This window comes from Zosterops lateralis (genome assembly GCF_965231275.1).
Source record: "Zosterops lateralis genome assembly, chromosome: Z".
Lineage (NCBI taxonomy): Eukaryota > Metazoa > Chordata > Aves > Passeriformes > Zosteropidae > Zosterops > Zosterops lateralis.
Window position 1 is genome coordinate 7,511,196 of NC_139800.1, and position 26,008 is coordinate 7,537,203.

The following is a 26,008-nucleotide window of genomic DNA, read 5'->3' on the forward strand; positions in this document are numbered from 1 at the left end:
CCATCCCTCAGAGAGGACTCTGAAAACACTGTGCCATTATTTCCTTCATTATTTTCTTCATCCTAGTGTTCTTCCTCTCACAGTTTAGCTGCCAATCCCTGGATTACTCCCCTATTCTTCCTGCCTTAGGAACCTCAACCATGTCTGCTTTCCCTAGGCAAGAAGCTGCTCAATCCTGATATATATTACTGAAGTGAAAGTCAGTCCTTATGTTAAAACTCAGAGTCACACTCTTGCTTATTAAAACCTGAGACAACACAAAATGAGGCCTGAGGGCCTTTTTATAGCTCAGATTGTTCATATTCTGGACTTCAAGATTCCGGTTTACAGCTAAGGGGTAATTGTTACACTCCAGATGTACTCCTCTCTTTTGGCCTCAGAAGCCACAGCAGCATCTCCAATCCTTTACACAGCACCTCACTAGATTGTTTTTTGTGTAGATACCTTCCTTGGAAAGACTCTCTTTACATGCCAGGCTCCTAGGCCTCCATTCTCTCAATTTATTATTCCCTATCACAGATTCCAGCCAAGTATAGAGCCAAAGCACTTCACCCAGCATTGAAACAGCAGAAGGTGTATAAATCACAGGCACAGAAACATTTTCCCATCACAAAGAAAACTCAGTGGTGGAATAGTTTACCTAAACAGACTGAGAAATCTCTGTTGTTGGACACATCAGGAAAGAGATGGCAGGGGCTTCTGGTGAGTTATCAGGTGAGGAGCAAGTTATCTGCAGTGGATTACATTCTGGGAGAATAGATGTTCTACAGACTCTTCCAGACATAGCTCTTGATCTTGCAATAGAAGCAGCAATATCTAAGTTCTGTTCAAGCAGACACTTAAAAGCTGTGGTCAAATTGCACTAGAGCTAAGCACTTGGTAGTTTTCTAACAAAAGAAGTATGGTGCCACCACCTATGGCCTGGTTGCAGGTTGCCTTTTCAATACCAGCCTTTCCCCAGATCCCTTCCCCTGCTTTGTAGTGCCTGCTATGACTGCAAACATGACAGGAGAAATAGCAGGAATATTTGCTATACCACTTGGAATGGATGATACTCCTTTCAAGTCAGTGAGACAATTCAGAGTAGTGAAGGTAAGGACATAATTTCAGTAAAATATTAGTGTAATAACGATGGAGATCTGAGGGATTGTGGAGATTCACACTTAAATAGATGTAATAAGGAATTACTAATCAACCACATTGAAGGTAAACTTTCCATGAGGGAAATGCCATTGAAGATTCTGAAGTTGCACAAACTAAAAATAACGTCCTTCAATAACAAAATCATTTTCTTTGCCATATAAAATAGATTTTGCAGCATTCAGATTTCTCAGGAAAATTCCAAATGCAATTTGTGAAATTAAAACAAACAAACAAACAAACAAAAAAGGTGCTAAACAAAAGCATCAAATGAGGAGTCTCCTATTACTGATGAGATCACTAGGGAAACACTCATTCCCAGAAAGAAATGATCAGTATCTCACTGGAGCAAAGGTAAACAAAAGATGAGGTGATAGAAATCCTTGATTCAAGATGTTTAAACTCCCCTGACATATCCAATAAAGTAAGAATGCAATGCAGCTGACTTGAATTAGTTGCAACTGGTGAATTTCTTCAGTTGGTCCATTTCTGCCAGATGAATTCAAAACTTTGAAAACTACCAAAATACAGAATGGTTGAAGTCCATCAAGTCTTACAGAAAACAGGAAGCCACTACGAAAAAATGTGGTTGTTAATTACAGAGGAACTAGTCATATTTTAAATAAGCAGAAACAGAGTGATTAATGCAGTGCATAAATGAGTTTTCTGTGTTGGTAAACAAACAATGAATTGCCAAGCAAAATAAGCAGGGCCATCTTTCAGTATAAACAAATAGAAAATTACATAATCATACTCCTGTAGACAGTGTAAAGGGAAAGTAATAGAATTTAGCAGTTACTGATAGTATCAATCAACAATATTTTTAAAATTCACATTTTTCTCCACCTATATTTGTCTAATAAAAGGCATATCTCACTCATTTTAACTACTGTTAGTCTCAAATTTTTATAGCTATGGTTATAACAATCTGAGTATCGCCAAAAGAAATAAACATAGAGAATATAGGTTTGATATAGTTAAACATAAAAAATTTGCCATGGTATAATGACAAGAAATTAGTAACAGGAACTTTAATAACAATGCTGAATTCTTTAGATCTTGCATCAACAGCAAAGGATGTTCTGGTGTGTTTGTCATATGATGTAATCCTAGGAATAAAGAGTGGCTGGAAAAGGTGTCAGCTAGTAATTAATTACAAGCACATGACAAATCTTTAATAAAAGCTATTCCTGTGGATGAGCAGTTTCTATGCAAAAGGAAGCAAGATCACAGTCATAAAGCAAATGTACAATACCATAATAAAAATTGGGGTTTATGTAATTCTTTTACGTAGGCTATATCATGTTAAAATACGTATGCTATATTATGTTAAAAGCAAACTGGTGATTGTTGGAATGTGTAATAACTTACAGAGTCATTGGGTTTCATTTTAGTAACGTCAGGTATGAAGCAAATTTACTAAATAGATGCTGAAAGTAAGCCTGGGTAATATGAGATGCAGAGCCTAAGCTAGCAATGCTGAAATGAGAGTCTTGCACCCCACTGCTGGGTGTCTGAGAAAACAAAGCTTACACAATCACCAACCATCACTCTGTGTCCCTGCCACTCCACACCTAAAAAAAACTTGAATGGGCAGGCCAACTCTTTCACTGGAATTGCAAAATATTTCATATTGGATGAGTCTAAGTGCTGAAGAATCCAAAGTTAAAATAATTTTAACCATTTGAGTCACAAAATTATTTGGGTTGGATAAGATGTCAAGGAAGTCATCTGGTTCCACTGATGAAGTGTCAATGGGTAAATGCATTTTTTCTAAGTTAAAAAAATTCATTAGCATACATATTTATAAGCAAAACTTGTGCTTTGTATCAGCTGACTGGCCAACTAAGACACATGTATCTGTATTAACATAGCCCTAGGTGAGTCATAGCACATACCTATGCTTACACACATGGGATGGCACTCTGGGGAGTGCTAGGTGAGTTAGGACATAGAATTGAGGCTACAGAACATAAATCTGAAAGAAAATAGCTTTGAACATTCTATTGCTCATAGAACTAAATTGTTTGCCTGAGGCATAAATGTAAGAACTGAAAATAGTAAGACTTATTAAACAAGCTACAGAACAGTAGCATAACATCTGATATAGGTAACCTTCCTATTTCAGTTTAAAAGGCCACGTTTCATGTACTTTATAAAGTAATGATATGGACATTGTTTCAATTCTGATGGGCCACAATCAGAAGGTGAATTTTTTGCAGAGTTTGAGATACTGCTTAGGGGGGGCGGGGGGGGGGGAATTATTCATAAAAAGAAAAGCTTCTTATTATTATTTGCAAGGTTGATTTTCTTTCAGATAATATATTCACCAGCAATTACACGAACATAATAAAGACTCAAAGAAATAACCACCCCCTATAAATCCTGAACATTATTTAAACTTCCGATCAAGAGTCCTCTCCCTCCTCCACCACTTTCATTTAAATCACAGATTATAGCTCTGTGTGATCTCTCTCAGACTTTATTACTCTTCAAATTCTGGTAATCTGAATCTGAAGAGGGATTTTATCCAACTATTGGGAAGCATGGAGGCTCCTCAGCAGAAGATCTGCACTTCTTTTTAGCAGGACTGTCCTGCTTTCCAAGGCAGTGGGATCACATGGCAGTTTATCTGAAGATGGAACCAGATGAAGATACCATCTGTTTCTTCCGTACTGTGTAACTGGATCAGACTCAAGTATGTAGCAGCTGTGGGTGTAGCTATCTCTATAGACAGCAGCTGATGCTATCCAATACTTCTCCAGAAAAGTTTAATCAGGATGGGAACTTCTTTGGCAAGTCAAGTTAAATGTCAGGCCTTCTACTGCTGCACTGAGGAGAAGACCTTAGATCTCCTAGATGTGTGTGTCTCATCTTGACATGCTTTGATACAAACACTCAGGAGGAAGTCTTGACTGCAACATCAGCAGCATTACTGTGACCTTTTCCTCCATAACATGAGTTTGTGCTGCTGTGTGGAGTGTTCCCACAGTAATCTGGAGAATTTTGTTGCAAGAGTTTCTCACTCATGTATTTCTTTGCCCGGGAGGTAACAGCTCCTCTGTCTTGAAATTTCTCTAATCTCACTGGATCCCAAAATGCTGAAACATGTATTTGCCAAACTATTACTGCTACCAGTAGTTATTTCTGCTGAAAAGCTGGTAAGGTTTAAACATTACACTAACCTGCTGACTTGTGTTTTACAAGATGACAGAATTTCCAAATGCCTAGGAAAATAGCTGTCTTTAGTAAGTACCACAGAAGTCTAGCATTTTTTATAAAGACTGTCAGTACTGGTGTTTACTTTCTGCTTTAGCTTCTGTCCCAACTCTGCCTGTATTAGCATGCTCTGTTGCTCTTGTGGTAACCAAACCCAAATTTTCTAAGGCATTCCTTCTCAAAGGCTTTAAGTATGTCTATACTGCAGTCAGAGCTGTGACTGATCCCCTGTACAGACTTATATGAGGCAGCTTTTACAGAACATGTTAGATATTTAGAAGAGTAAAGCTGAAACAGCAGGGATACTACATAGAGGCTGGAGATACTCTAGTTTCTGTGGTGAGGCTAGCGAGTGACTTAAAAGGCATTGGACATCCTTGAGAGCATGAACAAATAATAAAGATCACTAATTATTCTTGGTCTCCCCTGACCTGTATGAAAGCTGGGCAGAATGATACACATCATAATATCTTGGGGGGCAAAATGTGTTCTTATAAATATAAATCACAATTGATAATTGATACTTCTTAGAATTGTAAACAAAATAAAGAAAGCAATAAAAATTAAAGGAACAGGAAAAGACAAAATCCCTGTCATTTCCTGAAGGTATTGCCTGGATTGACACCAAATTCCTCATCTGGTAAGACTGCTTTGAAGTTACAAACACTGCAAACAAATCCTGATGCTTTCTTGGGTCAGTGTAGATTTTTGTCGTGTTAATACATTAAATTTACCCGGTTTGAGCTAAGACCCCTTGAGTATTGGCTAGAAATGTCACACTTACCCCATAATCATGTAATTGAGCCATTTAGCTCCATTACTCAATATATTCTTGGCCTTCTAGAGAAAAGTATTTAGAAATTTTACAATCCAAACTGCGACCCAAGGACAGCATTGGCTGTGTTCACAATAGTCTGTTAGGCTCATCTCAGCCAACATATATGCAATGACATAAACCCTGCAGAATCCTGCATAGGTCAGATGGCCCGGAAATGTACTGGAAATACAAATGACTCATCAGTGCTCAATTTTCCTCCCTCACAGCAGAGAAAAAACAGCTTAAACATTTATGGGATATGCCATGGATTACACATGAGAAAGATGAGAGGTAGCAGTGGGTTGATCTTAGCTGCCAGGTGGCCATCACAGCTGCTCTATCACTGCCCCTCCTCACCTTGATGGAGGTGAAAAAAATATGATGAAAGACTTGTGGGTATAAAGAGGGAGAGATCACTCACCCATTACCATTATAGATAAAACAGACTCAGCTTGGGAAGATTAATTTACTTTATTGCAAATCAGATGATAGCAGGAAATAAGAAATAAAAACAAAGCTAAAGACACCTTCCCCTCATCCCTCCCTAATTATAGGGGTCAACTTCACTCGGATATTTTCCTACCTCTTTCCCTTCAGCAGCACAGGAGAATGGGTCTGCAGTCAGTTCAACACATGTTGCTTTGCCACTTCTTCCCTCTCACACCCCTCCCCTACTCCAGTGTGGGGGTCCCTCCCATGGAAGAAAGTCCTTCATGAACTTCTCTAACATTAATCATTCTCACAAGCTGCAGGTCTTGAGCTGCCCCAGTGTGGTGGTTCCCTCCCACTGGGTGCAGTACTTCAGGAATCACTGGGCTGTCCATGGCTCCAGTCTGGGCTCTCTCATGAAGACACAAGTCCTGCCAGCAAACCTGCTCCAGTGTGGGTTCCTCTGTCCATGGATCCATAGGTCATCCAGAACCTCCTCCAATGTGGGCTTCCCATAGGGGTTACAGACTCTTTTGGGCATCCATGTGCTCCAACATGAGATCCTCCACAGAAGGTAGGTGGATCCCTGATCCACAGTGGGTCTCCATGGGATACAGGGGCACAGCTGTCCCACTACGGTCTTCACCACAGACTGCAGGAGAATCTCTTCTCTAATGCCTGAAGCACCTCCTGCCCCTTCTTCTTCATTGGCCTTGGAGTCTGCAGAGCTTTTTCTCCCTCATCTTCTCACTCCTCCCTTGGGCTGCTGTTGCTACCTGCAATAGTTTTATTCCCCTTCTTGAATACATCATCCCAGAGGTGCTGCCACTGTCTCTGATGGGCTCAGCCTTGGCCTAAGTCTGTCTCAGAGCCACCTGGCACTTGTCCCATCAGACACAGGGGAAGCTTCTCACTGAGGCCAACCCCTGCAGCACTCCCAACTACCAAACCTCATATAAACCCAATACAGAGGCCAAAAGCTAAGTGGTCTTGAACACACTCTTTTAATACAAAAGACAATCCAGAATTCTTCAGATAAATATTTTTCCATACATTCAAATCATTTAACACAGGGCTGGTATGATCTTGCAGACAGAGATTGATCTATCAATGTATCAGGGGTAAAGATGACACCTTCAAAACATCTGAACTGTTCTTTTGTTCTACTGGTTAACTAGAAGGCAGACTGTATTAACTGCCATAGGAACTATAATTTCCATTTTTAAGATTTGTGTAGGTATTTTATCTGTTGTAACTTGGTGGTTGTTCTGTGGCTTGTGGCTACCCTTCCTATGTTGCAAATGTTCTTGACTGAGTTATGCTGTAGATGTGGCTAAACATATTGCTTCCTCTTTTCTTGAGTAATCTATTTCAACACTCCACTACAGTCTTGATATTGCTGCAGAGATCAATGCACTGTATTCAGAGCCAAGCAGGCATCTTCTTTATAGAGAAATATTTTGAGATTCCTCGGGAATTACTTATGACCACAGTTTTTCACTCTTGTCCTCCAAGAAAAAAAGACTTCTGGAAAGTGTTTTGATAAAATTATCTCTTTTTAATAATGAGATATTAAGCATAAAAAAAGCACTTTTTTAATGTCAGAAATATTTCTTGTACTTTTACACCTAAGACAAAAGAAATTTTTTCAAAGAAAATTTTGTACTTATCAAAGTTCCAAATTGTTCTTTCTGTCATCAGGATAATTTTCCATATCACCATGTGCTTGCATAGACCATGTAAGAATAATGTTTCTGTTAAACAAACAACTTGACAAATTGCTTTGTAAACCACTAAAAGAGCTGCAAGAACCACCACTCCCAAATCATTCAGCTTCCAAGAAAGGAGTGTTCCAATTTTCTCTCTTGCTGAAAAATGTTTTCTATCTACCACAAAGACTACTGATCTCTTCAATGCAATTTAGTAAAAATCTTAATACTTAGAGTAAAAACTAGTTAAATTGTTATGTTGGTAACTTTGCATCATCTTACAAAGAGGGATTCTTGAGTATTATCAACATTATATTAAGTTAATTCTGGCTTTTATTTGAAGAGACAAACTGACCTTGCCAGTGTACTTATTTGTTTGGCTAGAAAGGAGAAGATTAACTTTCCTGAACCATTGTTTTAAAGGAAAGGAATTGATTTATACTTAAATTACCATGCCCTCTCAGCAGTAAGCAAGAGATTACATTACATGTTCAGTTCATCACACATTTATAGTTTACCATACAGTAATAACTCCATGTGTTCTACAACTGCAATAATACTTGGTTGCAGAAAGTTCTTTAGTTTAGAGCCAGCATAAATACACAAAGTATACAGTTGTCCTCCATAAAATGGATGGGCTATCATATGCACTGCAGCTTTACTGGTTCTGCTGTACAATGCTGTTCCTTGTCCTTGGAAACTGCCTGAAATGTTTTCTGTCAAAGCTGTTAGGGATGGGCACTTCCAGAATCTCAAGTGCAGATACAGCTATTACTAGAAAGTATGCTCTGGGGTGGGTGATTCATTGCTACTAAGACATCACAAAGCCAACAGTGCAGCCACAATGCAGCCAGTTCCTTGTCTCACTTCACACAAACAGAATCACAGAAACACTATTAAAACATTATCCAGAATAAAAAAAGGACTCTAACCAACAAAAAATAGATTTGGCTTGGCCACATTAAAATTTGAATCATGCTATCAACAGAAAACTAATGAAAATGCTTGTCCATCGTAGCTTTGTTAAGCAGAATACTTAATAGCAATTTCAGGACACTTAAACATAATCCTGATGCATATAGTTCTTCAAAGCAGACTATTGAATTACCTTCCCCTTTCATCTCAATTGTCAAAAGAAATTGCATTAACTGAGTTAACTAGTTAACTGAGACTCTATAGTCTTGCATTCAGGCAGAAATCACTTTTCCACAGCAGGTGTTCAGAATTCATCAAACCTTACACCAAAGCTCCCCAGATGAGGCCTGGTTTCTCATGAACATTTTGTACTAAAGCTCCTCTATCCAAGGTGTTCAAGGATTCAGATCCAGATGGGTATAATTTCAGTTTAGCCTGCAGCATGCTGCAGGAGTCTCAGACTAGGTGCTGGAATGCTTGTATAAACACTTATTTCTATTCCTGTTCACAACATCAGCATGCAAAAGACAATTTAGGCAGCATCAGGTGAGATCATTTTGCAAGGGTTTAGGTTATTCAAACCTTTTACACCTGGAATTACTAATCTACCTCACACATGTGCCAGTAAATGTATATGTGCAGTTCCATAGGATTTCATCCCATCGCCAGCTCAGTTCTGCATTTATTATGTATGGATCTGCTTAGGCAGGTCACTTTTTCTGCCAGATTTGGATTCTACAGTTTCCCTGTTCTCCCAGCACCAGCCTGAACTGATATCACAATGATAGAACCAGCAAAATAGAGGCTCACAGAAATGATACTGCTAGGCAGAAAAAGCAGAACTCCTGGAAATTTGCAAACCTACCCTTTGCTGGATTACTAGTTCATTATTTTATTAAATATCACTGCTTGGACACTGCCCAGGGAAAGCAGTGATTTAAAGTACTCCCTGCCTTAAAAGTTCTGGCACTTGACCCACTTCTTACAAAGAAATAGGACATGAGTTGAATTCCTAACTTTGCATTTCAGCTCACTAGCGACAGGACTCTTGAGGTCCTCTGTCATGGTTTGACACTGGCCAAACGCCAGGCACCCAGGAGAGCTGCTTGTTCACCCTCCCCTGCCACAGCTGGGCAGATGAGAGAGAAAAATTTAACCAAGATTTCATGAGTTGAGATAAGGACCAGGAGAAAACACTCCAAGGGCAAAGCAGGCTCACCTTAGAGGTACAAATTGAATTTATTGCTAACAAAATCAGAGGATGATAATGAGAAGTAAAAATGAGCCCTTAAAGAACACCTTTTTCCCCAAACTTCTCCCTCCTTCCCACCAACACGGGGAGACAGGGCGTGGGGGTTTTGGTCAGTTCATCACCCGAGGTTTTCCTCCCCTGCTCAGGGACAGGATCCTTCCCCTGTGAGACCACGGGGTCCCTCCCACGGGAGACAGTTCCCTGTGAACTTCCCCAGCCTGGTTCCAATCTCACCAGCAGCAGTCCTCCCTAAACTGCTGCAGCCTGAGTCCCTCCCACGGGCACACAGTGCCCCCAAAACTGCTGTGGGGTGGGTCACTCTTCCACGGGGTGCAGCCCTGCAAGGACAGGCTGCTCCAGCCTGGGAGCAGGGCCCCCTCTCTCCATCGAGTCTCCCACAGGAACACAGGGATCCTCCTCCTCCAGGGATCCACCTACTCCACATGGGCACCTCCCCCAGGGGCTGTGGGTGGATCTCTGTATCCCTGTGGATCCCCAGGGGCTGTGGGTGGATCTCTGTATCCCTGTGGATCCCCAGGGGCTGTGGGTGGATCTCTGCACATCCCTGTGGATCCCCAAGGGCTGTGGGTGGATCTCTGCATCCCTGTGGATCCCCAGGGGCTGTGGGTGGATCTCTGTATCCCTGTGGATCCCCAGGGGCTGTGGGTGGATCTCTGTATCCCTGTGGATCCCCAGGGGCTGCAGGGGCACAGCTACTCCACCATGGTCTCACCATGGCCTGCAGAGAAATCTAGACTCCATGGCCTGGAGCAGCTTCTGCCCCTCCTTCTCCACTGACCTTGGTGTCTCCGTGTTGATTCCCTCACATGTTCTCACCTCCTCCTCTTCTCTGACTAGGAAAAAACCTGCACATTCCCAACTTTGTTTTGCTTTCTTCTTAAATCTATTATTACAGAGGCATTACCAACACTTCCCAGGCTTGGCCAGCAGCATATCCATCCTCAGAGCCATCAGGGATTGGCTCTGCTGGACATGGTGGAAGCTTCTGGCAGCTTCTCACAGAAGCCATCTTTGTGGACCCCCCACAGCCGAAAACCAGGCCAACCAGGTGCAAAACCAACACACCCTCAGAAAGCTTTGGCTGTATAAACATAATAACCCAGCTTGTTGCTACTTCCAACAGCTCTCTTGGTCAGGTAACCAGTTCTTTCAGGTGTGCAGTTTCCATGACAGTGGCAGGATCCCCAAGTGCTGAAGTGTCATGCCCCCAGCAGCAGTATGATAGCAGGTCCCTTCTCTCCAGAAAGATTTGGGTTTTTTTCAGAGGCACTTGCCAGTAGATCTTTCAGTTGCTGCAAACTTATCATCTTTCTAAGGCCTGTGAATCAAAAACTCAGGTGGACTGAGTTCTACCTAACCTACTTCTTTTAAGTGATGAATGGTGCAGTACACCCCACCACAAACAGCAAGCAATTTGTGTCTTTTAAAATGCAATTTTAATTTTTTGCTAGTTTATTCAGGAACAATTAGTGATCTATTTCCTTTAACCACAGTTCAAAACAATTCACTAACATCTGAAAAGGCTAGTCTGTACTTTTATGAATGAAGAGTTGTAGATGTCCCCCAAATACAGAAGCTACTATGAAGGCTACTCAATGCTTATTGATAACGTAATTTTAAAAGGTTGTTATTTCCTTGCAGATCCCTTTTTTCAGGGGTACATGCAGGGGAGAAATGGGCTACTGAATACATGAATCAGTATGATTCCAACAGAAACTGATTTATTGTTTACATTAAACCACAGTTATGGTTTCGAGCACTATTGTCCATGTGTACAGGTATCTCTCGATTGGCCAAGCCACTTGTCCATAAGGCAGGCACACATCCTTCAGGGCACCTAATTGGTCAAGTGTCCATTATCATGTAGTATGTCTCTATCAAAGTTTTGCATTTTTTATAGACATTTTCTCAAAGCTATTCATCCTTATTTTAGACCTGTTGTTGTTCCAGTAGCCTTGACGAATTCCTGAGGACTCTGAAAAACAAGACTGCAGGTGTCTTCTTATCTACAGTTTGGCTGTAACAGGAAATGGCCCAAGTTATTCAGATACATTGCTACAGGTACAATTTTAGCAAAGTATGACAGCTATTAAGAGCTGACAATACGTCTTTTCTGTCCCTGAAAAGAGGCCTATCAGAAACCTGACTGTAGCGAAGTGATTTCAGACTAGTTTTCAGCCAGCTCCCAAATGTTATATTTACCTAGTTCTTGCTTTAAATCATACCAGTTTTCTCCTCTGCAGTCTGAGAACATCCAGAAGACCTCAGCTTCTACACTAGTGTACTTGAAATACCAGGACTCTCTTCCTTTTTCTGATGAAAAATATTCGATCTTATCGTGTTAAATTTTCTTAAGCCTGGAGATGTAGGGAGAGACATATATTGCTGCATCTTCACTGTTTTCTCTTTCACATATTAAAAAAACAAAACTGGCCTGCTGATCACATTCCTCTCCAAAGATTTTGTTTAACAGAATTACAAAATTACAGAATAGTTAGGGTTGGAAGGGACTTCTGGAGATCATCTAGGCAAACCCCCCTGCCAAGGCAGGGTCACACACAGCAGATGTCAAGCAACAGAGCCAGGTGAATTTTGAATGTCTCCTCAGTGGGAGACTCCACCACCACCCTGAATAGTTTCTCTGCTGATGTATTCTTTGCTTGCTTGCTTGGCCACTTCTGGATGGGGTATAATCAAACCCTTTTCACATCATTTCACAGGTGCTTTGATCTGGTGCCTCCATTTACAGTAATAGGAAAGAATGCTGCAATCTAAGGTGTACAGAATATGTCACCTTTAACCTTAAGAGCACAAATATGGTACATCTTCAGGATGATGAGCCATAATTCCTTCCTTTTTGTAACAGCCAAGACTTTCAGACATAACCTCCATTCTCCTGCACACACAATGTTGCTTGGCTAATGTCCAGAGAATATATGGAATGCCAGAGGCCCTTCTCAAATGCTTCAGCTTCCAAGGACAGGATGCTAATCAATACAGTAACTTTAGAAAAAGGTTATGACTCACTCTGGCTGTACTGGCAAATTCTAATGAATTTTTTTTTTTTATTTCCTCAGTGCTTCCTCTAATTTGGAGCGGGACAACAATATCACCGATGGGCTGTATTTAGCCCAGCTGGGATGAAGTTAGTTTTCCTTACAGCAGCCCTCACAGAGCTCTGTTTTGCACTGGTAGCTACAGAGGTGTTGATAACACCCCAGTGTTTGGCTCCTGCTGTACTGCACTGGCACAGCACCATCTTCCCAACATTCTGCCCCCTCATCAATAGGCTGGGGGTGAGCAAGACCTTGGAAGGGGACACAAACAGGCCAGCTGACCCAAAGAGACCAAAGGTGTATTTCATACCATACAATATATAAATATCATAAAACATAAAAGACATAAAAGCTAACAAAAGGAGGAGGCATCTGTTATCTATGTTTGCCTTACAGAGCCATGGCTACTTGTGCTGAAGTCCTGTTTCCCAGGAAGCGGCCTGACATCACTTGCTGATGTGACATAGTGAATAAAATCTTGGTCTTTTACCTTGGCTTGTGTGTATGCAACCTTTTGCTTTTGCTTCAGTAAAATGCTCAAGAAATTGTCAACCCAGAAATTGTCTTCCATCTTAATCTGAGTCCCCTGTCCAGCTGAGGAGGGGGAGTGACAAAGTGGTTGGTGGCTGCCTGACATTCAGCCAAGGTCAAACAACCACTGTGACACAATGGCAGTTTTGCAGTGGTTATTAAGTAGCAAGCTCCCCTGCAGGACGCTAACTTTGTCAGCCGCTTATCGCTTTAATTTGTGAACTTTGGGGACATGTTAATACAATGACTTTGTGCTTTGTCCTTACATTGATGGCTTTGCCATGCTGGGAGAGCTGTTTTGTGGAGATGATGAGGGAATACATCTCCCTTTCTCTGGTTTTATTATGTGGATCCAGCTCTTGTTCATCCCTACAGTGCGCTGTTTAATACTAACAATTAATACTGCTAGCATATGATTGGATTTGTGTAATCTGGTGTCGTCCTGACGAGAGGGAAAACAGAAGATGCAACACTTACATGTGCTAAAGCCCTGCCTCCCAGGAAATGGCCAGATATCAGTTGCTGCTGGTAAGTAAAGAATAAAATCTTTTTCCTTAGCTTGCATGCAACCTTTTGCTTTGCTTCAGTAAACTACCTTATCTCAACCTACTGGTTGTTTTCCATCCCACTTTTTCTCCTGTTTTGAGGGGAGAGAAAAGCTGAAAAGGGAGACTGATAAAGTGGCACCCAGCCAAGGTCAACCCACCATATGGGCCAATGCATATTGTCCACGAATCTTATTTTTGATGCAAATATTTTGGGGTTTAGTAATAAGAATTTTTGTTCATTTGTACACGAGGAGAAATGGGATACCCCAAAGGTTATCAGGAATGAGCTTCTCTTGGGCTCAAAATCACAGGGGATTGATCATTCCTTTCAGACAAGCTTGTCAGAGCTGTCTGTCCAACCTCACTGAAAACACTACGTGTTTTGCAATAAAATTGGCAACCTAGGCAAGCACTGCAGACGCTGAAAAACCCCAAGGGCTGGCCAATGTGAGCACAAAAGGACAGGTCTCAGCGCAGATTCCCTTCAGTTACAAAGTACGCAACTGCCTCAAGACAGCGATTTCAGAACATGCCCTTGTCGCCAGGTCTCGTCACAGAAGCCGCACTCTTTTGCAGATTAACCAGGAGTGCGAAGTGCTGCTGCACGGCCTGCCGCTAGGCGCTCCTGGCAATTAATCTTTTAACTATTTTGGTTCAATTCCCAGCCAGAATTAACACGCCCAACCGAACCACGCCGGCCTCCCGCCGCCCCCCTCACGCCGCCCCCTCACAGCCCCCCTCAGCAACGCCCCCTAGCGGCCCCTCCGCACGGCGGCCGCGCCGGGGCTCCGAGGGGAGGGGCGGGGCGTCTCCTTGCCACGCCCACCGAGGGAGCGCGAGCGTGGCGGCACCGCGGCGCGGCCGGGGCACGCGAGGCTCCGCCCCCCTCCCTCGGCCAATGGGGGGAAGGCGCCGCGAGGGGCGGGGCCGCCGCAGGCCGGGCGCGGGGAGGGGGGGGCGGGGCCGGCGCGGAGTTGCCGCAGCGCCGCCGCTTGTAAACAGATCCGCCCCACGTGACGCGCGCGCGCGCGGTGCCTGCGCGGGGGCGCCGCGCATTGTCCGCGTTCGGTGACCGGCGGGACCCGCGCGGGGAGCGGGAGGAGGCGATTCCCCTCCGCCTTTCCTCCCTCGTCGCTCCGGCGGGGGAAAGCAGCGCACCCTCTCCCTCGTACCCCCGGCCGCTAAGATGGCTGGTGGTGGGCGGTAAGGCGGTGCGGGGCTGCCGAGCAGCTGACGGGACGGGAGCGCGGAGGGCGGGCGGGCGGCGTGTGCCCGTGTGCGGAGTCGCGCAGCGCCATGTCCGCCTTCGCCCTGGAGGAGACGCTGGAGGCCGACTGGGTGGCCGTCAGGCCGCACGCCTTCCAGGAGCGGGAGAAACACAAGTTCGCCTTCATCGTGGCCTGGAACGAGATCGAGGGCAAGTTCGCCATCACCTGCCACAACCGCACGGCGCAGCGCCAGCGCAGCGGCTCCCGTGAGCTGCGCCGCGGCGGCCCCGAGGCCGGAGCCGTGCCCAAGGCTGGCGGCCCCGCGGCGCGCAGGGACCCGGGGCCGCCCCGGAGCTGCGCCCATCCCCGGCCCGAGGGGCTGCCCAAGAGCCCGCTGCGCGCCAAGGGCAGCCCGGCCCGGAGGCCTCAGCGCGGCCCGGAGGCGGCAGGTGCCGCCGAGGAGATCGAAGTGCTGGAGCTGGGCAAGGAGGACGTGGCCGCCGCGCTGTCGCTGCCGCCCTCGCCGCCGCGAGCCAGCGAGTTGGGCGCTCCCGACGCGGAGCCGGCGGGGGAGGAGTGCAGCTGGGCCGGCCTCTTCTCCTTCCAAGACTTGCGGGCCGTGCACCAGCAGCTGTGCTCGGTGAACTCGGAGCTGGAGCCCTACCTGCCCGCCTTCCCCGAGGAGCCCTCGGGCATGTGGACGGTGCTTTTCGGAGCGCCTGAACTCTCCGAGCAGGAGATGGACGCTCTCTGCTCCCAGCTGCAGGTTTACTTGGTTCACAGCTTGGATACCTGTGGCTGGAAGATCCTTTCGCAGGTGCTCTTCACCGAGACCGACGACCCCGAAGAGTATTACGAGAGCCTGAGCGAGCTGCGACAGAAGGGGTACGAGGAGGTGCTCCAGAGGGCTCGCAGGCGGATCCAGGAGGTGAGGCCGCTGCCTAGTTCTGATGCTCCCACTTTAGTGTCGCATTTAGTTTAATCTGTGACATCTTTTTTAGTCGTTCTTGTTCTCGCTGTCCTGTTCCTTAGTGAGAAAATGAGGCTTAACCTTTCCAAGGTCCCCAGGGGCAGGGTTTAAGGAGGTGCAGATTTCCCTGCTCTCATCTGAGTGTGGTACAGTACTTTCTCCCCTGCGATCAAATGTGGGTATTTGTGAATAAATATCGGATGGATTTGGCAAGGTGTTGCTCCCATATTTTTGTTCTTGCGTTGCCTTGGACCAGGATGTGTTGGGTCTGAATTTTTTGCTGTTAAATGACAGCAGCAACATGTGGTGTTTATTTTGATAGTACATTTTAGGCGTTTGAGACCAAAAAAATCCAGGTTCGTACAGGCTCTGGGTGCTGAATCTGGTATTTATATAGCAAGATTATGTTTTCCAGTGGAGTTGGAGTAAGTGCAGCTTTTGTTCAGCTGAGAAGTTCATGAAATTGGAATTTAGAAAAAAAGTCAGCTGTCTGGTCCTAGTGGGTAATTTGCTGTTGATATTGTCTGTTAAGACTTGGATGTTTTGGGACACTCCATGTCTTCCTTACATCATATACTGTTCTAGACAGACTAGTTGAGGATCACTTTCTTGGTCTTTATGGATTGAGTTGTATGAGAACGAAGATTTCTCTGGTATAAAATGAGAATTTTACACTTCTTTTTGTGCTTCAGTGGCCTTGGTCCAGAATGTACCCGGATCTATCAAGGTGTGACTATGAGTATGAATCAGGTTACACTGTTCTTCATTTTTGCAAACATCATCTTAATTCTTTTGTGGATATAGGTCAAGTTTGGCTGCTTCAGCTACCCACGTATATCCTGCCAATATTCTTTTAAAAAATGTGTGGCGATGATTGTTTTTTTCCCTTAATGAGGTGTGAGCATATCTTCTTGCTCACTGATGGCATAGTTTTGAGTCTGTAGAATTCAGGCCATGCTTTTCCTTGGTGACTGGAGTTACAGAGAATGAGAAAATTGTAGTATCAATGATGTAATCATGGTAAGAACGTCCAAGTATAGCATCACCAGGTAGAAGTTTATTTCCAAACTGTTGTGTCAGGGTATATAATTTTGATTTTTTTTTTTTTTTTTCTTTTAATGTCTATTTAAAGAACTGAATTAAGTTTTTCTGTTTGGTGTACAATTGGTAGTTAGCCTGATAAGATTCAGCAGTGGTTTTAGGCCACAGAATATGAAAACATACCGTCTTTCACTGTGGTGTTTTTGTGGTTTTTTGACTGCTTGGGAATGGGAATGCTTGGGAGTGTATGCTTAGATTAGATTTAGCCTTCAAATCAGTAGTTTTTACAAGGAGCTGTGCAGGATAAGAGGAGTTCCTGTTAAACACGTGGAATTTAGAAGCTGGATACCTAACTCAAGGGATGTGGTGTTTTTGAGGAAATACTAGCTCAGGATTACTGAGCAAGAACTATTTGTTTCTTGGAGAATCTCAATTTCTCTTTTGTTACTACCGAAAATAGTACTTGCAAGAATAAATTGGTTCTCTAAGCTGTTTCATTTTATTCTGTTATAATGTTCTGAACTTGGTGCAGACAAAATGGCAGAGCCTGTGAATGTATTTGACTACAGTATAACCTTCCTTTCCCGTGATGACCAGTCTGGTAGTGTACCTAAAGTCAATACAGCTGTACTTCTGTCAGTTGTGTAAGTCGATCCTTCTTTAATTAAAGGTAGTTCATGTTTAAGAAAAGAAACCAATGGAATGACCTGCTCTTTCCCTCTTGGCTCTCAGGTTTCTCTTTTCCTTACCTGTTATGGGTTTACCTGGTCTGCAGGAAATGTCTTTCTTTAGGCAAAGATACTGATACTCTTTGTCATGGCAATTTTAAGCAAATGAAGCAGTGAATGATGAGCACTGCTTGGTATTTCTGAAGTAAAGGCTTTTGTACTTTAAAGAAAACCTACTGAATCCATGTTTTATCTCACAATTTACTTTTCCATCTGTGCTGGATTTCTGTCAGCTGATAGCAGGAATGTTGGATCCAAGCAATTTAAAACAAATTTGTCTCTTAAAAGAATTTTTTTGGGAGAAGAGGAAGTGATTGAGAAATGTTGGTAACCAGAATGGTATCTAGGAGGGAATGTGAAGGGTCTTCATTAATGTAAAATCCTGCAACTCCCAAGACCTTAACTTAGCATCTTAAAATGTGCCTCTGTGGTTTATAGTTATTTCATATATCTCTTCTATTTCCCAGGACTAATTCCTCTGTGCAGTTAGACTGTTACTTGAGAAATGCTTGCAGTTTTTCTTGATTTGTATTCTCTGGGATGAAGAAGCAAAGTGAGCAACCAAACCTCATGTTCAATGTTTTAGCATCCCCTGCTCGGACATTCCTTGCTGTCCATAAATTACACACAAGCCAGTTCATTTTCACAGCAGTTAGTAATCATTGCTTTTTGTAGTAGCAATTTTTATTTCAGTCTGAATTTTAGTCCTTTAATAAACCATAAGGATGTTGCAAGTAGAAACAGATCCAAGATGAGTAAGTAAAATAGTTGTAGAGGAACTCTGTGACCTGGGATTCATTTCTTCTGCCTGATTTGCAGTTTTGAAATAGCATTTCTTTTATTTTTTTTCAAATAAAACTATTAATTTTGAATTAGTTGAGTAATTTATTTAAAGTAAAACTTTATACCTTCTGAAAAAAATCTTGGGGTACTCAGTTAAAAGGTAAAAAGATGTTATTTGTACAGAGAGTATACCATTGAATCCTTATTTGGCATTCCAGCTTCCTGGGCAGTATTTTCAGAATAGTAAACTTTGTATCAAGAAGGCAGACAACGTTTGTCTCTGTACTCTTGGTTCTGCCCGTTTCCTGTTTATGTTCTTCCTGTATAGAGAAGAGTTTTTCTATAGTGTAGATGTTTGTAACTTTCTGTGAGTTCAGTAGTATCAGTAATGGTGTTGTATCCCTTTGTCCATTCTGTGTTTTCAAAAGGCTGAAGGTAGTCAATTTTTCCTGGATAAAAAATGGTGTTAGTGTAAACTGTGATCAGGAGGGATGGGTGGCTTAGTCATGCCTCAGACACATTTTATTGTGTGCTCTTGCATAACAGGTTGAGAGTTTGGGAAGCCTATCTGGGAAGTTACATGTCTGCTTCAGCATCCTGGAATTATGAGTCCTTGGGAATGTTCCCATTCCATACAGCTCTTAGTAGACTGAAATTTGGTCTAACAGCCTTGGTAGACTGAAATTTGGTGGATGATAATCTATAGGATCTTGAGTGCCAGGTATAAAACTAGTCAGAAGCTTGCTTTGGTTTTCTTTTGGCTCCATAAAATCTATGAATTCCAGTGTTTGCAGGTAGACAAAGACTGTTTTGTATTCCTGCTCTGTGTGTCATCTTTTAGATTTTTTTTTAAATGTGAAAGTTCAAACACTTTTAAGTGCCTGATTAAATTCTGAAGTAACTCTGAAAGCATCTTACCTTCAGTGGCTGACTTTAGACTGCCTTGAAGGTGAGGACATACTGCTGTTTTTAATTTCCGTCTCCTGTACAGTGATGTATTTGCTAAGCATGAGAATAGTCCTGCTTAGCTTAATTTTCTTTTGATTCAAAGAACTAGAAAGGCTAAGAAAAACTGTAACAAAATAAGATTTGTAACAACTGGTATGAGAAGAAAATATAGGGGTTTTTGATGGAAAGCTATATGGTCGCTTTATTTCCTTCATAATCAGATTTTTTTTTTTTTTCTAAATTACTTTTGCTTGTTTAGTAGGCAAGTTTGTTTGGAATGAATGAAATACACTTGTCAAATTAGAGGAAGTGGCAAGGAGTTGGTTGAGTTCTATGTCATGGAATTTCACATTTGTTACCTTCCAACATGTATTGCTTCAATATTGTAGCTTATTTATGTTTATATCAAAAAAAGGTAAATAATATCCAATAATATTGTTTTGTTGAAGCTGTTCTAATATTTTAGTAATAGATAATATTCAGGTTTATCTCAGTAACTAGAAGAATTTTATTTCATTGTTTTGGCCATATGCATTCAGTTCTAAAATAAATGTTTATATGGTAGGTAGTGGGGCACTGCAACAAAAGTGGAAGTTTTCCAAAAGTGACGTGACTAGTTGCTGTTCAGTGATCTGCATCTAGGCACAATAAGATTTAAAGAGGGTTTCAACATCACACTCAAAAATAATGCACAAGTAAATATAAAACATCACAAAAAATATTCAGTGTTCTAGTAACATGGAAAAAATGTTAGCAGCATTACACTTTCCATCAAAACCAATATAACATCTTTCTGTGCAAGAAGAAAGAATAAGTGAATATCGTATAGGAACTGCAATAGTTGGGTTTAGAAGGTACATAAGATGTTTCAGGAGGGAGCAGAACCCTGGTTTGGATTTAGCACTGAGAGCACAGAGTATTAATATAAAATACCATGGATTTTTTTTTCCTATTGACATGAGGAGAGCAGAGTTAAAACTGATGCTTGAGCATTTGGGAGGTCCAAGCTACTTTTTTTTAGAATGCTTTTTTTTGTACTTTTTATTTGTTGAGTTAACGCTTGTTTCCAGCAACACTGTTTGGTTTATAAATCCTTTGTAAATAAGCTGTACTAACCAAAACAAAATATCTCAGCAGCTGTGGGGTGTGCTCTGTGGAACAGACAGGTACCCTCCAAGCTCTCTGGAGACACCTGCATGATATTAATTACTCTGGCTGGTATTGGGCTACTGCTGGAACAAGTTGACAATGAGTATTGCAGCTGCACCCAAAAGTCAGTGTGTAAAACAATGTACGTTTCTTCAAAACGTGGGCAGCTTATATGTACACAAAGAAAGGGGCATTGACTTGAAAAATTAGATCTTTCTTGACAGAATTTAAATCTTAAGAGAGAAGTAAAAGTATATTCTATAGGATATAGCTGCATTAGTTTGTAAGCCTGGACTTGATTTTTAGAAACCGAAGACAGCAGCTTGCAGGGCTCATGATTTATTTCCTTACCCAAATACCTGGATAGAGAAAAAAAAATACAATGCATTATGCGGTCTTTTTAACTGCCTGAAGTGAAATTGGGCAACCACTTGGGTCTATTACTTGGGGGAGTATTCTGATGCTTTGATAATTTTATTTGATATTCCCCTTGTTTCCATGAATGTAGAGATAAATTTTCCTCTGTTTTTTGTCTAAAATTGTTGCTACCTGTTTGCAATATTTTCATATGACAGAATATTTTGAAGAAGTGTGAACAACTTATGTAATATATGTTCTATAATCCATTGTGCTACTCAGAATTCACAGCTCCCTTAATATCTTAGCTTTTAGAGGTGATATTGCCTTGTACTTTCTTTGTGCTTACCTTTGTCTTGTCTGTTTTTTCTCATAATTTTCCACCATTGTTTTCTTTCTCTTCAATTGAATGTCCTCTCTTCAACTAAATGCTGTTTATAACTTTTAAAGAAAACTTGTTTTCTTAAGCCAGTAAAGTTTTTTTCCTCTCTTTTTCTGGCTGACATAGTATTATTACTCAGGCAGGTGTTGAATTTGAAAGCAGATTCACTCTAATCTTTTTACATTTCTTAACATGACAAGACACTGTTTATGAATAGTCAAGGAGGCCTGTGTGGTTTACACGTGTAAATATCACTACCACAAAGCTAAAGAAGGCTTTGAGAAACAGAGATTTTTGGACATTACCACATTTTTTGTTTTTGAGGATGTACTTTTAACTTTTTTTCCTGGTTTAGGGCAAATTTGGGAGAGAACCCCTGGACAGAGTCACTCTAGGGGGCAAACCCAAAGGGCATCTCCCCCAAAACAGTCCAGGAAAAAACTTCATCGGAGAAAAGTGGGAAAAACCCATTTATTCAACAAGCAAAGTGCCCACAAGCACAAAGAACGAATAATATGAAACAATAAAGCCTCTCATTCTGGAGTGAGATGGGAAATTGAAAAGTCCTTGCCGTGGGTGTAGCTCAACTCACTCAGTCCCTTATCAATCCCTGGTAGGCCACAGGTGCCAGCTCTCGGTGCTCCCCTGGGCCTTTCAGTCCAGGGCAGGTCTAAACAGCCCCAAGAAAAAACCAGTCCAGGGAATTTCTCTGCCTCAGCTAAGAAAGCAAAGCAGGTCTCTGTGCCACAGTCTGTCCAAGCCTCCTGAACACACTGGAACAGGCACACAGAGGAGCGAACACTCTTTTCTCAAAACAAACTTCGTGCTTCTTCTCTCCCTGCTTTGCTCTCAGGACCCATCTTAAAGGCACAGAACTCAACATACAGCACAAACAGAACAGACAGCTGGGGATACAAGCATCATAAAGTCGCCCTAGGACACATTTCTTTTTTAATATTAGTAGAAACATAGCATTGCATTGCGGTACTGCTGTTACTGGAGAGAGCTGCAGCTGAAGTTAGGGCGCAGTCCAGCTAAAGATTTATCTGCCAAACTTTATTTTTGCAAGACATGAAAATCTAGTTGTCAGAAATATGGTAGAGAGAGAAGGAAGATGGGACAGGAGGAGAGGGAAAATGGTATTCTAAGGATGCAGGCATTAGTGGTTAGTCAATATCTATATGTATCTGTTTTGATGAGAAGACAAAAGGCTTTGGACATGTTCATCTGGAACCATTGACTGTGGATGTAAATAGAACATGGATGATAGATTGGCCTGAACTCCACCCACTAGTTACAAAAATTTTTGTAGATACTGCTTTCAATTCAAAACCTTTCAGTGGTAACACCCTATCTCTGGGCTTCCTTTCTATCTATTCTTTCCTGGGTGTGGTATTTTTGTAGGAATATCAAATATATGTCTGTGAGGTTTTTTGCTTACTATTGACAAACATTACCCATTCAGACAAATTTGAACACTTGGTGGACTTTCTTTGTTAATGATTTGCTTCTGGAAAGGTGTTACAAAACACTTCCAGTCATTCAGCAAACTTTGAAATTTGGTTTTAAAGGAACTTGAGTACTTCTGATTTTCTAAATGCATAAAACAACCCAAATTTTCTATTATCGACTGTTACAATACTTTCAAATGCAAGCAATGTAGGCAGGTGACCTTCCTTTGGAAAAAAGCTGTGATTTAGTGTGAGGGAGCTGGATGGGTTTGGTCCTTTTTCTCTGAAAAAATGTTATTTAAATAATCAATTAGTATTTGTTTATGATGACTTGCAGACAATTTATATGGGCCATCTAAAATTAATAGTAGCGTGGCTTTTCACCTAAGAATATTGCATCATGACTTGTTTGAGCTACTGTAGGGAAAAAGTGTTATAAAAGTTATACAACAACTTAGAATCATAGATTATTATGTTAAAGGTACCTTACTGTGGTTTTTTTTTAGTTGAACCCCATGCTTAAAATAGAGCTAGTTTTGATTAGGGCTTTCTTTTTTTTTCAAAGGAAATCTGAACTTTAAAAACCACTGTTTTATATAGGTTGAAAGGAAATTTTAAAAATTAAGAGAAAAGGAAGAAATGAAGAAGATATGAATGTATTAATTAAGTTGTGAAACTTTTGAGGGTGAAAATCTGTATGTTAGTTCTAGGGGTTTCTAAGCTTGTGATTTTTCTACAGTGCAAATAGCCCTGTGGCTTCACAGCCCAAATTCTTTAGCCTTCAGTAATGTGTTACTTGCTCATGATCATCAGATGTCCAAATTTTAAATTGCATAATTTTGTCACTTCAGAGTAGTATAATTCAGAAAAGAATTCATGTGTGGGAAACGTTTAAAAAATCCCAAACTATTTGAAATATTGGAGGTCTTCTGGAGGAGTTGAATACGTAGGTAAATGGTATGTATAATTTCAAATGTGTATTATCATGCTGCTTTATCACACATGGATTTTATTTCCCTTTAACATTTAAACTGAGTATCCTTTCCCATTCATTTCTCCCTAAGAACAGGAAGAAAACCAACTCAAACAATTAGCACCACAGAGTGCAAGTCTGTGTTCCCCTGGTGCTAATATAAATTGCTTTTGTCTGAAATACTGTTCTGTTATGAAAGTGATTTAATAGCTTGTAATTTACTGTATTTGCTGTTAAGATAGGAAGAAAAATGTGCATGATACAGGATCTAAGATTTTTTTTGGTATCCTATTTAGCCTTTTGTTCTTAGTAGTGGACTGTAAATATGTTCTTCCTACGGGCTTTTAAATTTATTTTTTTTTCACATATTCAACTTTTGAATAAAGTCTTTATTACTTGAGCTTGGAAACTTTAAAAATTGCATTTAGGAGTGCAAAATGCTGTTTCTTTAGGCTTACCTTTCCATGATTGTATAAGGTGCTGTACAGGCTGAACTCTACCAGCATTGAAAGAATAACACAGAGGGCCATTTGAGTTACCTCTCATCTGTCACCCAGGCTTAAAGGTGGTTCATCAGCTGTGTTGTTGAGGGGAGCTGAAGAACTGGATCATCAGCTTGCTGGTGTTGACAGGAGGGGATGCTATCGCTTTCTGTCCTCCCCCCGTCATGTTCCTTCCTGTTCTGCTCCTCTGTCCTTGCAGTGTGCTGATTCAACTCAACAAACCTCAGTAAATTACTCTAAGAGAGATCACAAAGTAGTTTTTTGACAGATGCTGAGTTAGTCTGTTTTGAAGGATCTGGGAAATAACTAAAAGCAGTGAAGTGGAGAGGAGGGCACCTGAGAGCAGAAGGAATGTGGAACTGGAGTGGACTGGGAAGAAGAGAGGCAGGGGGGGATGGGAAGTGGAATCTTCTCTTAATAGGAGCAAGGTATTGGGTCAGCTTTAAAAAGTAAATTCACCTACACAAGTACTTGGAATCTGGAATTGTTGTAATGCTTTACCTGCTTTGAATTAGATTTTTAAAAGTAGACTTATCAGACATTTGAAAATTATTTGCTACTGTGCCAAATGCACTGTAAAACTGATAAGAGTACTAATTCAGTGCTGCTGATCTAATTCCCATGAGCTGACAATGAAATTGATTGTACCTCTTTAATTTCTTTTCTTCCCATCAAATATTCTTCTTTGTTTTCATAAAAGAACATTTGCTCCTTCCTGGAGGTGGATATTTGGTTAGGCCTGTGTCCTGACATGGCAAATCTTACGTGAAAGGTTTTAAGGCTAGCACTATATAGTTCAGCATAGTTCATAAAGATAAGTTCATAAGCATAGTTCATAAGGATAGAAGAAGACAATCTGTGGACTAAAAGTTAAAGTATTTTATGGCACAGCCTGAATGCTTATGTAATGTATGTTCTCAGTCTTCTGACCTGCAGGAAAAAAAAAATTACTTAGAACTCATTAGGATACGTGTAAAGTAAATTCTTTGCCAAGCCTTCAGGGTGAGGTGTTGCCTAGAAGTCTTTTTGTTCAGAGTTACCATGTTCCAACCAACCAGTGATTCATTAGTGACTTTATCTTTTCATTATTTTTGCCCCTTTCCAAAGGAAAGGAGTCCCAAAATTCCGTAACACAGAAATACAGATCTATTTCATTCATGAAATTGTTACAATGTAAATACCTATTTTTGTGTTACTAACAGGAAAAGGAAAACCTAGCACTCCTGAACAATGAGTGCTCCCATGCAGTTAGCCCTTGTTTGCTATGATTTCTGTAGCTCATCTGTGGCAACTCTAAGTAATACATTAAATTCAAACCAATACCTGGTATTATAGACAGTCATTTGACATGACAGTCTGACTAAGGAGTGGCACAGCCACATCACACAGTAAGGTAAAGTGACCAGACAAGTACTAGTTTAAAAAAAACCCACATGATGTTACATTTGTCTTGTTTACAGGGAGGGAGATGCATAGCTTTCAATTGTTGACGTTTCCCTCTTGAGCTTTTAGAAGAGATCTAGTGTGCCATACATTGTTGTCAGAGCTGACAGCTTTATGCCTGAGCCTTGTGATTTTCCAACAAGTTATATATGTACATACAGTTCTGCTGAGATTTCTATTTAGAATTTTTGTGTGGGAGGAGAGAAGTTGCATTGTTCAGTAATGATGCATACATGGAAGTAATGTTTTGGCTCACTTGGCTGCACTGAAATACTACTTCAGTTTTTCTTACTCAGTTCAGTTCTTTTATTTGTCTGTGGAGTTATATTATGGGTAGTATGTTGAAATGATGTGTGTTTTGATAGGCAGTGTAAAAGAGCTAGACAAAAGTAATTGTTATTGTCCAGGAGCTGTTAACCTGAGTGTAAGTGAGGA

General features: G+C 41.4%; 1 protein-coding gene across 1 annotated transcript in view; it reads left to right on the top strand.

Moving 5' to 3' along the window:
* Positions 1 to 14,933: 14,933 nt before the first annotated feature.
* JMY (junction mediating and regulatory protein, p53 cofactor) overlaps positions 14,934 to 26,008 on the top strand; it is a gene marked incomplete at its 5' end in the record, with an annotated part of 62,751 nt that continues 51,676 nt past the window's right edge. The window contains one exon of the mRNA XM_083884513.1: positions 14,934 to 15,773. Coding sequence (XP_083740639.1) covers positions 14,934 to 15,773 — 840 coding nt within the window. The remainder of the gene's footprint in view (positions 15,774 to 26,008) is intronic.